This window comes from Mus pahari, chromosome 22, assembly GCF_900095145.1.
Source record: "Mus pahari chromosome 22, PAHARI_EIJ_v1.1, whole genome shotgun sequence".
NCBI lineage: Eukaryota > Metazoa > Chordata > Mammalia > Rodentia > Muridae > Mus > Mus pahari.
This window is the reverse complement of record NC_034611.1, coordinates 18,833,831-18,848,938: the sequence shown is the minus strand read 5'-3', so window position 1 is coordinate 18,848,938 and position 15,108 is coordinate 18,833,831. Positions and strand designations below refer to the sequence as shown.

At 41.7% G+C, this 15,108-nt stretch overlaps 1 protein-coding gene across 18 annotated transcripts in view; it reads left to right on the top strand.

Moving 5' to 3' along the window:
* Positions 1 to 15,108, top strand: part of Asph (aspartate beta-hydroxylase) — a 210,658-nt gene that overhangs the window by 77,912 nt on the left and 117,638 nt on the right. For all 18 annotated transcript variants that reach the window (XM_021221962.2, XM_029533263.1, XM_029533265.1 and 15 more), the window contains 5 exons: positions 1,361 to 1,408; positions 1,879 to 1,911; positions 5,758 to 5,796; positions 6,406 to 6,441; positions 10,437 to 10,481. In XM_021221962.2, coding sequence (XP_021077621.1) covers positions 1,361 to 1,408; positions 1,879 to 1,911; positions 5,758 to 5,796; positions 6,406 to 6,441; positions 10,437 to 10,481 — 201 coding nt within the window. The remainder of the gene's footprint in view (positions 1 to 1,360; positions 1,409 to 1,878; positions 1,912 to 5,757; positions 5,797 to 6,405; positions 6,442 to 10,436; positions 10,482 to 15,108) is intronic.

The following is a 15,108-nucleotide window of genomic DNA, read 5'->3' as shown; positions in this document are numbered from 1 at the left end:
CGAGCGTGATGTCCTACAGTCAGGAAGGTCCAAGCCTTAGCTTTGTTATAAGGAGTACTAGAAGCGGAAGCGAGCGTGATGTCCTACAGTCAGTAAGGTCCAAGCCTTCACCCCTGCTCCTTACCATCTGGCACCAAGACCACAGTGTGTGGGACCTTTTCCATGGTACATTTTATTAAAAGAGAATGGTGTTAATGTGTGTTAGTTTTTATTGCTGTGAAGACGTAACAGAGAGGCAGTTTTTAAGGGATGAAAGGTTTTTCAGTTTAGGAGCGTTAATAGCTTTCTTTGTAAGGCTTTCATACATTCGCAGAGTACATTTTGTATTCACAGATGCCCTACCATCTTTCTCCAGCTTCCCCACCATCCCTGCTTCCTTTCCTTTTTCCAAGTAGTCTTCTTCTACTTCTGTGTTCTGTCTTTTCTCTTTTCCTTTCTTTCCCTCGCCTCCTCCTCCCCTTCCTCCCTTTAAATCTAGTTTCCATATGAGAGGCTCATGGTAGGCTTTCTGACTCTAGCTTACTTCACCTGAGGAGCTTCACTTCAGTCCATCTCAAACGACAGAGTTTTGTTCTTTATGGCTAAGTAAAGCATCAGTTTTTGTTTATACCAGATTGTTGGTATCTAATCATGTGGTGGAGGATACGCAGTCTGATTCCAGGACCTAGCTGTTGTAAAGAGGGTAACAGTTAACATAAGTGTGCGGGTGTCTCTATTGTATACAGACTGAGATCTCCTAAGGGATATATCCTGGAGTGGGATTGCAGGATCCAACCGAGGACGGGAGACTTCTCTTAACTCATAGAATAAAATCTTTATTGTTGTTGTTGTTATTTTTAGTGGTGATGTTGAGGTTTGAACCGAGGGGCACCTAAGTGTTAGGCAAACATTCTACCATGATACTACTTCCTAGCCCAGAACCATGTATGTGTTTTGGGTTTCCTAGTGCCATTGCTTTGAACCCAAGGCAGGGCGGCATATTATGTGGCAGGATCCGAAGGCAGAGTAAGGCTACTCACATCATGGAAGCCAGGAAGCAGCAAGCTCAGGAGGGGAGAGCAACTTACCCTGCAGTGATACAATGACACATTTCCTCCAAGAAGTCCCCACCTAACACCATTCACCTATGAAGGCATTGATGGATTAATCCATTGATGGGTTAACACTTTATGATCAATCCAATTAACAGTCAGTAGTGCGACCGACTGGGACCAAAGCTTTCGATGCAGGAGACTTTGTGGGTGTTGTAGATAGAAAGCGCAGCAGTATCTCTCTTAGAATTCATTCTTGACTCTTAGAGTGGTGTCTGTGATGCGCATGCTGTTTGCAGGTTGTCAACTCCCTCTTCCTTTCCTTTTAGATCCCAGTGAAGCAGTGACAGACGCTGATGTGCTGCAGCCCCATGCAGGTATTACACGAGCATTGTCAGTCACTGCTAAATCATGGGCGTTCTTCTCGTCACTGTCTTTATGTGGTGGCTTTTTTCCTTCAAAGAACAGATGCACTGATACAGCTTTAGTGGGATTTTTTTGTGTATTAAAAGAGTATTATGAACTTCTGTCTCATCTATTGGTAGCCCCACTAATAGAGCAAGCCACTAGCTCCTAATGCTAACACTTTATAGATTAATAGGAGGAATTTTACAAAAATCAATTTCCTTCTTTTACATTCATTCCTTTTGGACAAAGACACACATTTACAACTGTAATATTAATTAGAGTTCTGTATTTAAGAAAAGGTTTTTTTTAAATTAGAGTTCTGTATTTAAGAAAAGGGTTTTTTTTTTTTAGTATTTTTTCTTCTTTCTTTAGTTACACAGCTTTAACGTTTTCTTTAAATATTTATTTTGTTTTAAATTTCTATTTTCTTTTTTTGCAGAGGAAGTAAGACATCAAGACTATGAGGAACCAGGTTTGTAAATATTTCCTAATCCTAAGCCACTCATTTGTTTAAAAATGTATCCATACTTTTAAGTATAAAATATGGAGAATTAATTGTATTTTAAGCTGTAATTATCATGCAGCATCCAAAAGACCAATCATCTTAAAAGAATTCCTTGTGAATATGGCCATTGTCTAAATAATACTGTATTAGTCAGGGTTCTCTAGAGTCACAGAACTTACAGATAGTCTCTATATAGTAAAGGAATTTATTGATGGCTTACAGTCTGCAGTCCAATTCCCAACAATGGTTCAGTAGTAGCTGTGAATGGAAGTCCAAGGATCTAGCAGTTGCTTAGTCCTACACGGCAAGCAGGCGTAAGAGCGAGAGCCTGACTCCCTTCTTCCAATGTCCTTATATGGTCCCCAGCAGAAGGTGTAGCCCAGATTAAAGGTGTGTGCTACCACACCTTTAATCCCAGNCCTTGAACTCGGAGATCTCCCTGTCTCAATCTTCTAGAATCCATAGCCACTGTGTCTCAAGATCTCCATACCAGATCCAGATCAGAAACTTCTATCTCCCAGCCTCCAGATTAGGGTCACTGGTGAGCCTTCCAATTCTGGATTGTAGTTCATTCCAAATATAGTCAAGTTGACAACCAGGAATAGCCACTACAAATACCTTATTTTCTTTTCTGCAAGTTGCAATTACAAGCTATTTAAAGCATTGATATCGTTTTGTAGTTACTCCTCTTGGCTAAGATATAAATGGCCAGCCTCTTCTGTCAGAGTTCCTGTCTACAAATTACTCCTCACGACCTACCATGTATTTGTCCTGCTGGGAAGACCTAGAGCTGGTCTCTGGCTGAGGTCGGGTTGCAGGTTGGGTAGGGATGGAGCAGGCTGGCCTTTAGGTGACTATACTGCTCTTGGATCCAGGCACCCCCAACATGGTTTCTTGAATTCCATGCAATAGATTATGTTTTCCCTGTTTTCTGGGCAAAAGAAGTAAGGTTGAGGAAGGTAGGTAAGTTGCTCGAGATTTTATGCGTAAGAAGCAGTCTGTGATGTGTTGACTTGGAGCAACTTCAGGACCACTGTGGGAAGAGTAACAGAGTAGAAGGAAGAAGGTTGAGAGAAGGAGCTGGGCCCATCTCAGTCTAAAGACCTGTTGTGCTCTAGGTGACCGCAGCATTGAAAATCAGATCTGTGAACTGTGGGCTGTAGGAGCCCTACTTCAAGGAGAGAAGCTGGCAGTGTGCATGAGGAAAAGAAAAATTAGAACTATCCGTGTGTAGGTCTGATAGGGTAGTTTGTATGTATGTGTTTAAGATTTGGGAACATATCAAAATCACTATCTATAATCATCGTATCTAATGGGATAGAAATGATAAGCCTAGGTTGTCCTTACATACAGTTTTTAAAAATTTAAAAACATCTTGGCCAGTGAGATCTTTAAATCTTTATTCTTAAATTTGAAGGAGCAAATGGAAATGTATATATGAAAGATTATTTCTAGAGCTAAGATATGGAATTTGTTTTTTTCAATCATGTTGTGATTTCAAAAAAAGACATGATTGTTCTGCAGTGTTCAGACAAGCTCTAGAGGACTTTAAGATCAAGTGTGACAAGAGTTAAGTTAGTTACTTAATGGCAATATTTTTCACTGGCACAGTATTAATACTAAATGTTATAAAATGGTAATAAGGGGTAATGATTATGCCCTGACCTAAAGGGACATCACGATCTGGTAGGAATCTTTGTGTCACTTTGCTGTATATAAGTGACGCTCTAGCAGGTAGAAACCTTGGCAGGACATGATGCACATTTTCCATCAAACTCCAGAATCTGGTGAACACGTGGTTTGGCAGAACAAGAAGCCACCTTTTTACCTCACAGAGGTCCTCGGAGCATCAAGCCTACAGTACACACACTAAGAAGTAATGACACAGCTTTGTTATCCCACTGAGTTGTTTATGTATATGTTATCTATCTGGGTCCAGCCCAAATGACTGCTGAAGCTGGAATAAAGGGCTGTGTGTTTAGTGTCCTTGTGGACTCTATAATGTAGCAGGAAGAAGAAGTCAGGCAATCATTCCAGTGCAGCCTTCTGCTAGAGTTGACAGGTGCTTTTATTGCATGGCAAGTCAGTAATAATTGATGCATGCTGGTGTGTGTATTAAATACCTGGAGAGGAGGGTGCTTAGTAACATCTATCTATGGATTCTCTGGGGAGAAAGAGGAATGGAGCTAAGAAGACCCTTTGATCCATGTGTAGATGAAGTCAAGGACATTATCTTCATCTTGGGGTGCTACACAGGGGCACTGTGAAGTCAAATCTACATTCTTCATAGTTTAACGAGTGTTTCAGTGGACAGAGTGAATGGTAATGGTGGCAGTTTATGCCAGGAAACCAGGGTATTGCCAGTAAAGGTGGAGGGTGGTGAACATATCTGAGAAATGTCTGGAGGGTCAAATTGTTAGGGTTTGCTGCTTGTATGTGGAAAGCGAGTGGGAGAAGAAGATGTTGGCAACTCGGACTCCCGCTGGCTTAATGGATGTTGGACTTTTTCCTCTAATAAAAGAGAAACTGGGAGGCAGAGAGGCCTTGGATCCAGTTTCTTACAAACTGGTTATGGGGGTGCTTTGAGCCACCCAAGAGCTGAGACCAGAGAAGCCATTTGCTGGTGTTCAGCTTGCAGTGGAGTCCCGGGCTCCATGGGGCTCCTAGGCGCTAGCAGTGAATTGGAGCCAGACTGTGACTCTCGTAAGGAGAGGACGCCGAGGTCAGGGGTCAGGGGTCAGGGGTAGGTTCTGAGTCTGAGGGCCTGCTGAAGAAAGAGCTGGCCAATGGGGAAGACTGAGGAAGAGGAAAGTGAGCCCTGCCCACCCAGGGCAGGGGTGGAGAGAGACCTGCTGCTGAGAACCCAAGGCAGAGCTTAGGGGTACCCTGGGTAGCACTTGTCCCTGCCCTTCTCCTGGGCTCCTTTTCAGGCAGGGATGTGTGGGTTGAGGGGAGGAAAGGAAAAGTGTCAGTTCACTTCTGAGGTCGGCCAAGGCTTATTATTTGTACATGTTTAAATGCTAAGGGCCCACTGACGTGATTGTACTCTCTGATACCAAGAATAATGTCTAAAAGATCGTCAACATTCAAAAACAGTTCTTTGTTAAGGTATCGTTGCGTTATATAATGCATTTTGGTAAGATGTATTACCACTGAGGCGGGCCACAAGGGTTGGTTCTAGTGTACCAGATACTGGAAGCATTTTCGAAGGTCAGTTAACTGAGGAGATTTCCTGCTGCTCCCTGTGGGGGTGTGGGGGTGTGGGGGAGGGCCATAGGACATCAGCCTTTGCATCAGAGCACAGAAACTCCAGTCCCCTGGGCCCTGGTTACCATGGTAAATTAAAGGTCCTGTCAGCCAATTCCTGCAGAGAGGGTACTAGCAGGGGCATTTGTCTCCAACCCAATCACTGTGCCAACTCAAGACTGCCTGGCAAAACTGGGATCCTGGGATAATTAGCAGGTGAGAGCTCACACAGACTGGAAAACCAGAAGGGAGAATCCCTGTTAATTCATCAGCGAATCTTGCTAACAGTGATTATGGGAGGAGCATATACTTTCCCCTGTAAGGGAAGGAGACCATGAAATTACCATCTCCATGGCTACCCAGTAGCTAAAACGTGAACCCAGATGGTTTGTTTTATAGCATTTAGCCAAATACTCCTGTTCCTGCCTGCTCTGTGATCTACATTGTTAGTGAGTAAGCCTGAGGCTTAAAATGTTTATAAATGAAATAAGGCCAAGCCTGTAATACACTGTCTGTTTTAATTGTTACTCAGTGCTACATGATTTCTGTTTTCTGTTTACTTCATAGTATATGAACCTTCAGAACATGAACGGATAGAGATTTCAGGTGAGGTTTTCCTGTAGCAACTGCATAGCTGTAGAACAGAGGTATAAGAAATAAGTATTTGGGAGTTGCCGAACATGGTTTCTACCATGAGTTTGGTGCTAGAATGGCCAACAGATATCAAAATCCAAAGATACTCTAGGCCCTTGCGTGAAACAGCACAGCATTTGCAACCTGTAATGAACTCTACATTTTATATTTATTAATTCAGTATTTATGTTATATCAGCAGGAGTAAGATTAAACTTTTGAATACAATTTAGAATTAAAGTGGATTTTGTGGAATAAATCTCCCATAAAGAGATCCAGCCTAGACAATGCTTTCTGAGGGGGTATTAGCCTATTTAAGTGTCTAAGTCATTGGTTCTCAACCTGCGGTTTGTGACTCCCTTGTGTGTCAAATGACCCTTTCCCAGTGTCATTGAAAACCATCAGAAAACAATTCATTATAGTAGCAAAATTGCAGTTAAGAAGTAGCAATGAAAATACTTCTGTGGTTGGGGGTCATGGCAACATGGGTTATATAAAGAGTCATTGGGAAAGTTGAGAGTCACCAATCCAAGTGGAAGAAGAGTTAATGTAATGTGATTGATTTACTCATTTATTTTCCTAGATATTGCTGTAGATGATTCCAGCACAATCTCAGAAGGTAAGATTTTTTTTCCTTGTTTTCTTTTGTTTTTTGGTTATGTTTGTTTGTTAGTTTGTTTTTGAGGTAGAGTTTCTCTGTGTAGTCCTGACTATCCTGGAACTTGCTTCGAAGAGCAGGCTGGCCCCGCTCACAGAGATCCACCTGTCTCTGCCTCCTGAGAGATGGGATTAAAGGCGTGCTCCACTATGCCTGGCTGGTAGGTTATATTGTAGAGATAATCTTATATTCTACATTGAGGTAGATCAGTTTATTCAAATTCTGTGTCCTGATCTGTGTGTTTACCCAGGGCTCGGGGGGCAGGCCTTGCTGGGGTGGATAAAACTGATGGGGATCTTTTCTAAGAGGCTGCCATGCCAGTGACCAGACATAATAAAGGAAGAGTTCAAAGATGGTGATGGAAACTGGCTGTGAGAGAAATATAGATGTGGGTGCAAGGCCACCCTTGTATATGAGTAAGCTACCACTTCAGAGAAGGCAAGCTGATGAGGGTTCCTCGGGGTGGAGATGGGCTGCGAGTTGCATGGTTTGTGATGTTATTTAGATGCAGAGGAGAAAAAGAGTGCATCATTGCTTGTTTGGTTAATTGATAGATTTTCTTGGAAAGGAAGGACTATTTTCTGAAAAGTAAAAGTAGACTTTGTGCAGTAGCAGTATTTCAGTAGATCAGACCTGATAATTTTAGAATTATGTTAGAAGAATGTTTCACTTGGGTTGTTTCTGTTGATTCTCACAGTAGACACTGAGGAGGAGACAGGGCAAAGGTGTTTGTATACACACACACACACACACACACACACACACACACACACACACACACACACACACACANACACACACACACACACACACACACACACACACACACACATATATATATATATATATATATATATATATATATATATATATATATATATAAAACAAATGGTGTGCTAAAACTGGAAGGAGTTTGGTTCTGCATGATCCTGGTTCCGCAGACATAAACGGCTCACTGCCCTTCTCTCCAGGGTCCTTACGTTTCCTGTGTGGGCATGCTTGTGTTCTCATCAGAGGGCTACCATAGCAGATGTTTCCTTGCAGATTTCCTCTTAGAGTTTTTAATTCACATTTTCTATCAGGGCTGGAAACAGAGCCCCTGGCATGGGTAAGCATATTATGGCTGAGATGCACTGTGTGCATTTTCTAATGCTTATTGACTCTGAGATATTCAAGGTACTGAAGGGAAGAATTCTCAATGTAACCATCACTGGTACCTGAAGACAGCTCCAATCTGAATACAGAAGGTACACAGGGCCTGTGCAGGCATCTCCACGTTGTATCTGCACAGGAAAGTAAATCCAGTCAACCCACCAGCCCTGCACACACAGTTCCTCAGATTACACTTCCATACATTCTGCCAAATCAAGTTTGTTTAATCCTGCCTGGGTTAATCGTACCCTTAGCCCTGCCTCTTAGTTCATCCCACATCAATCATGAGTAACCGTTGTAGTCACCATATGTGATTTGACCACACATTTCCAAGCTTGGAGACGTGGTTCATTTCTAAGAATTTTCAGACATTTTGAGAATATGCTAGACTACTAATTCTCTAGTCAGCAGGGCTGAGAGCCTTGTCTGTGGCTCGTGCTGGACTGTAACAGCAAAGTAGGAGTTTTATATTTAAAGTCACAAACCCAAATACATGATATTTTAATGAAATTTTCTGATGAGTTTGTTGAATGCACTTTTTCTGTTTTTCCAAAAATATAATTAGCTGAAAGTTTAAGTTAACTAGGAATAGTGACACTCTGATAGTGTGATGACAGTGATCAGGTGACAAGGAGACATCTTTGTACCAGTACAGCATTGACTGTACTGGTTGGGAGTGTGCGTGATTTTGATTGTTATTTTCTTTTTATCTTTAGATTTATTACTATTATTATTATTATTATTATTGTTGTTGTTGTTGTTGTTGTTTGGTTTTTCGAGGCAGGGTTTCTCTGTGTAGCCCTGGCTGTCTTGGCATTCACTCTGTAGACCAGGCTGGCCTCGAACTTAGAAATCCGCCTGCCTCTGCCTTTTAAGTGCTGGGATTAAAGGTGTGTGTCACCATGCCCAGCTTTATCTTTGGATTTTTACATTTTATTTCATTTGTATGGGAGCATCCCTGTATGCATATATGTGCAGTGCACTTGTACCTGCTGCTGTGGAAGCCAAAGGAGGATGACAGACATCCTCGCACTAGAGTTACAGACAGTTGTGAGCCTCTATGTAGGTGCTAAGAGCTAAAGATGTGTCCTCTGGGAGGAGCACCATGTATTCTTAACTGATGAACCATCTCTCCACCCCAAGTATTCTTAACTGATGAACCATCTCTCCATCCCAAGTATTCTTAACTGATGAACCATCTCTTCACCACTGAATTATCTCTCCAGCCCATGTTTAATTTTTTAACTTTATTTTACTTTACTTAAAAGGGGTAGAGTGTGTTAGATTTACTTATTTACTTTTAAATACTGATTTCTCTATGTATCTCAGGCTGGCCTGGAACTCATGGCGAGCTTACTGCAGAAAGGAAGCATGCTGGAATTTGGGATTATATCCAGCCTTCTGTTTCCTTTTATGTAAAATAGATGTAATATTCTATTTTGAGCATGATTTGTATAATTAAAAATAAGTTACACCAAGCACAAAAATGAATAAAGAGGGCATATCAATATTTTAAACATTAGTTAGAAAAACTTAAAAAAATCAATACACCCCCCCCCTTTTTTTTTTTTTTTTTTGCTTATTTTGTTTGTTTTTGGAAGCATGGTCTCTTTATATAACCCTGGCTATTCTGGACCTTGCTGTATAAACTAGGCTGGCCTCAAGTCACAGATATCCTCCTGCCTCTGCCTCCCTGGTACTGGAATCAAAGCTGTGTGTCATTCTCATCTGTCCTCTTACAATTCATAAGGAGTAGAACGAACAATCGCATGTCTAAGGTAGTGTTAAGTGGGTTGCTCGGTTTGATGAAACTGGTATGTGAGGTAATTTATAGAGTGATTCTGATTGGCTGGCGATGCCTGCAGCGCCTCCCCAGCTGTCTTGAATTGAAGCAGCAAAAGAAAGAAAATCAGCTAAAGTTCACATCTACGTCTTCAAGTCATAGTAGGATCTCTGAGAATTCAGTGCTAGCTCATGCTGGAGTGCAGGGTTCCTCCGATTCAGTGTGTGAATGTTATAGGTCACGGGGGAAGGGCTTCTCTAGTGGAAGTGTTGCAGAGCTCTTGGGGAAGGTATCTTGGCCGTCGGGACCCGAGTCACGTTGCCCAGCCAACCTCTCACAAGAGATTGATGAGTTCTCCTGCCCAGGATAGGTGGGATTTTGAGCTCAGGGACTGGTGGATGTGGGGGCCCACAGATTGGAAGGTTTTGTTGAGTTTTCAAATCCAGAAGTGGCCTTGGACCTTTTACTCTATCCAGCGCATAGCACCTAAAACATGAAAATAAAATGCAGATTCATCTGAAAGATTGTTTTTTTTTTCCAAAACAACTTTTCTGAGCATGGTATTTGATGTCAACATTCTTTTACAACTTTAATTTGGTAAAGTGTTATTTAGTGTTTTTAAGCAGAGACAGGTAGAGTGTCATTCGGCAGTGGTAGGGAGCGTCCACGCACACACTCAAGGTCCTGATTCTGTCCACTGCTCCAAAGAGAGTAATGACAGCGTTTTAGTGGCGGATGCTCTATAAAAGAAACAAGGTGCCCAGCTGGTCTTTCCTCCACTTGCTTATTGAGTCTGATGCAATACTGTGGGGAAAAGCAAAGTCATATGCCCATCTCTGACTGTAGCCTGCTTTGCAAATGGCTGAGAAATATGCAACCCTGATCAACTGTGGGTAATTCCTTTGTTGTCAGGGTATCAAAACCTAATACATGTATGACAATCATAGGTGAATTCTCTACAAATGATTAACTCAGCCATAATCTGCCACATATAATGGATTGTTCCTTTGTTTAATTTTAGAAATAAATGTCGCCTCTGTTGAAGAACAGCAAGACACACCACCAGGTATGACATTTCCTTAGATCTAGTGCGTTTTGCTTTTTTGTTTAAATTTAAAATACTGTTGGTGTTAAACTGGCCTTATGAAACAAAACTACAGTGAGTAAGAAATTTGCAGATGATTTCTGTACTTTAAAAAAAAGACATTTGTGTTTTAATGGCGTGACAGAGTCATGGAAAACACATCCGTGTTCAGTAGGAGCTTACCATTGCAAATGCTGGTGGACATAGGGGCTTTCTTTTTTCCCTCTTTGATTGTCAGGGTGTTTGATGGTGGATATAGAAATGGTTGTCTCCTGTGAAAGTGAAATAGTGTGTATGTTACGACATTGTCTCGGGTCTTCCGTCTGCCCAGCCTTCTTGAGAGTGTCAGCAGTGTCTCGGCAGCCTGTTCAGGGCTGCTTAGGACCCTGTCTTTCCTTAGCCACTGCATGGAGCCCCCTGCCTACATTCTTCTTTGTTCCCATAGTCTCCTGTCAACAGTGAGTTGGGAGAATGAGAGTGGCCCTTGAGCCAGGACTGCTGCTTTCAGGGGCTTTTCAGAGGTGACAGAAACTATGGTGGTCAGACTGGCATAGGCAGGGGAAAAATGTTCTTACCGTATTTTCCCTTATATCTCTTCTCCATTCACATTTTTATAAGTTCTGTAATTTATTGTTTTTTTATTTGTGTCTTCTTGGTTCAGTTTTACTCCTTTTCAGATTGAGTGTGGTGCAGATCTTTAGCAGTGATGTGGATAACAGCCATAGATTTTGTTAGGAGCAATTGTACCTGCCAAAAAGAACTGAGTACTGACTTTCAGAATAAGAAATAGCCAGTGAATAAAATAATGAATGTTTTTAGTTCCGTTTTAGTATGTCTTTGTATGGTGGATGGGATGTTTTAGGTTTTGGCAGTGTTCATACCCTGTTCATGTATGTTAATTAATATGCAGAAACATTTACTTTAGAGACCTGCATCGTTGGCATTACAGTATGATGGGAGGAGTTGACATGATGAGTGCAGAATGGTGTATATTCTGTTATTCAGAACAACAGGCTTGGCAAGTGAAGCGAAAACTTTTATTGGTTTTCCGCTTCTTGTTGAATGCTACTTGACACTGGCAGACAGAGCGGATTATAAAATTAGTATTTTGATGATTATAGACAAACACTTTAAAGAAAAGTATATAAGAAATAATCTTAGAAATAACGAATTTTCAAAGAGTATTTTTCTAGTTGTCATCTATACCTTTTAATTTATTATTGACCTAACAACAGTGAAAGGAATTGGGCCTATAAATGTCTGTGCTTTTATTTCAGTGTCCTACAAACTGATGCCCTAATTATTTTGGCACATAGATGTAAAATACCAAGTGGTTACCAGGGTTGTGGAGTAAGGTGACTTGTAAAGATCCTTATCAACCTCAGTAGAGCACATAGAACTAAAGATGCTGCCCACAGCAGAGTTCCCAGCAGGATGTAAAGTCTCAGTTAATGGTGGACGTGGCTGTTTCTGTTCAGGGATTAATTAGCTTGATGTGGAGCAAGAGTTGCTGGAACTCTGAATGAACTAATCAAGTTCTGTAAGTGGGTTTCCTAAAAGCTCCCTAGACCCTCCGCTTGGCTGTGATTTGACTCTGCTACAAGAAAATGTGAGGTTCACAGTCAACAGTGGCCATGCCGAGCCTTCACACTGGACCGTCTCATCTCCTGTGCCTGGGACTTGGAATTACTTCCTATTGCAGTTTGTATTATGTAATTGTACAGGGAAATAGTCAACCTGTATTAATGATATCTTGGTTCAGTCAGTTGATTGCTTGTTGCTTGTCTGATGGCAGAAGCTGTGGGAACATAGCCAGCCCTCAGGCCTGTCCCCACACTAGACTCCATCTCGGAAAAGCTGAGTTGGAGATCTTCTGCAGAATGCTGTGTTTTCCATCCTTGGTCATTCCAAGACTAGGTTACGCAGTCTTGCTTACTGACGTTCATGGTGACCCATACTGTTCATCCCCTGAGACTTTACTGCCATATAAACAGTCATGAGGTAGGAAACCGCTCATCATGCATTAGGTTGGTGGATCTTTAGGACATTTCATGGACCACCCTACTAGCTAACATCACTGAAGAAGCTAGATTTGCTGGTGTGTCCGTTTCACATGGGAGGATGCTGGGGTGGCCTTCCCCAGGCCGAGGAGGTGACTAGTCGACATGCAATTGAACATCACAGGATGATTCTAGAACCTACAGTCCCCGTGTCTTCTAGCACATTTCAAATAAATGAAGGTCATGGAGCTGACAGCAGTGTCTCGAGCTTTTAAGAGTGTGGTAAATTAGGCGAACTCTGTTCCAGCATGCCTTTCTCAGTCTTCCTTGGTTTGTCATTTAGGTCTGGGGATGTGATTGTGGCATAAAGCAAAGTTGTCTTTTTTTTTTTTTTTTTTTATTTAAAGATTTATTTATTTATTATATGTAAGTACACTGTAGCTGTCTTCAGACACTCCAGAAGGGGGCGTCAGATCTTGTTTCGGATGGTTATGAGCCACCATGTGGTTGCTGGGATTTGAACTCTGGACCTTCGGAAGAGCAGTCAGGTGCTCTTACCCACTGAGCCATCTCACCAGCCCGCAAAGTTGTCTTAATAACGTAACTTCTTTCACTTCCTCTGTAAATGTGTTGGTACTTTGTAGCGTATGAAAATCAGTCTTAAGAAATTATCACTCTGGTATTAGATTTTGAGTGCCAGATATTTTTAATTGATTTATTAAAATATTTACTTTTTTTTCACAACCCTTAACCTTTGTCCTTAAACTCATATTTTTATTTGAAGTCATCCGGCATATTCCTAGTCATTTCAGAACATACCCACCTAGCGCCAATAGAATGACTTGTGAAGGAGTCATTTATAAAGCTCCTTAGGGTAACGTGTTTTTTGCCACGCAATACTTAAGGCTTTGTGAATTAAGTGACCCACAAAGTTTCCGTCTCAGTGTGCACACGAAAGAGTAAAAGCACATCACTTACGTTTTGAGAATCACTGGACTCAGAGACTCAGGTATGGGGGCGTTGTGGTTTCTGAGGGATTCTACTCTTGGCCGGCTACAACTGGTGATCATGCTCTTGGCTCAGCTGCTATGGAACAGTCCAGCAGTAGACATAGTTTCCCTCAACTACATCCAGCCAGCGTTCCCAGCACATTCAACTCTGGCAGCTGTAGAAGAGTTTGATTTCGTGTTCATAGTGGGCAGTGCTTAAAAAATCACTTCATAGTTTTTTTTGTTATTATTGTTATTGATCATTCATTCGCAAATCATATGTTGAATAATTACTATGACACAGCTGCGCACTGGTCAGTCATCCTTGGCCTGGCCTGGGCTAGAATCTAATATGAGTATGGTGTGATAAAACAAACGTGGCAGCATTAACTTCTGAGTGGTGTGAAGGATGGCTCTCAGTGGGGGTGGGTAATTTTCTTGACTTCCAAAGGACTCTACACAGAGAGGGTTTGCCCCCAACTGGTCGTTGTGCATTGGCAGGTGGTGTGGAGGTAGAGGCAGGTGCTGCCTGACAAAGGCTAAGGTAGTCTGTCACCCAGGAGATCAGAAGACACGGTGGAAAGCAGACAGGCATCTGACAGTGTCTTTTGTATGGTCTTTGAAAATGTATACTTGGAGGCCAGAGTAGCCAAAAGGCCACTACATTTTTTTTTTTTTCAAATAGAGAATTTATGGGATCAAGTTGAGATTTGAAAAGGGTCATGCAGTAAGAAAGTGGAGATGTGTCAGGGAAAAGTGAGTTCAACTCGGTCTGAAGTGGTGAGGCTGGGTGGAGTTGACTGAAAAGAAGACATCAATGTTACAGAAGCCTGAGGTAGCATTAAACAAACCATCAGGAAGGCGCAGGGTGAGCCCATGTGTGAAGGACTCGATGGATGCATAGGACAAGAGGGATGAAGGCAACAGGGACAGCCTTTGTGTGCGAGGGAGCGTATTTGCACCTTGGTGAAGCGCATGTGAGCGGCACCTTTGAATCTGTAGAAGCACAGACTTAAGTTGTGGAGATTGTATTGGCAGTTTTAGGGTGTTTTAAAAGATTTATTTTATTTTTAGTTATTTGTATGTATATGTGCACCAGTAGGAGAGTGTGCAAGTATGTGCAGATGCCAGGGAGGTCACAAGAGATCTCCTGGAGTTAGAGTTCCGGGCATTTGTGAGCCAACATCACTGCTGGAAACCAAACTTGGGTCCTCTGCAGGGACAACAAGCACTCATAACTGCTGAGCCTTCTCTGAAGAGCCCTTACTATTATTTAATGAGTATATACTGTTAAACTCTGACCAACTTCCTATTGACTCAGTATAATTCAAATATAATTTTCTCAAAGCCTAGCTAGTTGTTAAATTCTAAATTATAGCATGCAGTCAAATTGATATTTTTAAAAGTTCTTATTGAAGTATAATTTGCATACTGAGAAGTGCTAAAATGTTGAGATTTTACATGTACAAAGACCATATTCTAGAAAACCTCTTGCACCTCCAAACTCTATTTCTTGTCAACAATCTTGAAAACTGCTGTTCCGACCTACAACATCTAGACTGGTTTTGTCTTCTTTTGAATTTAATATAATCACATACACACACACACACACACACACAC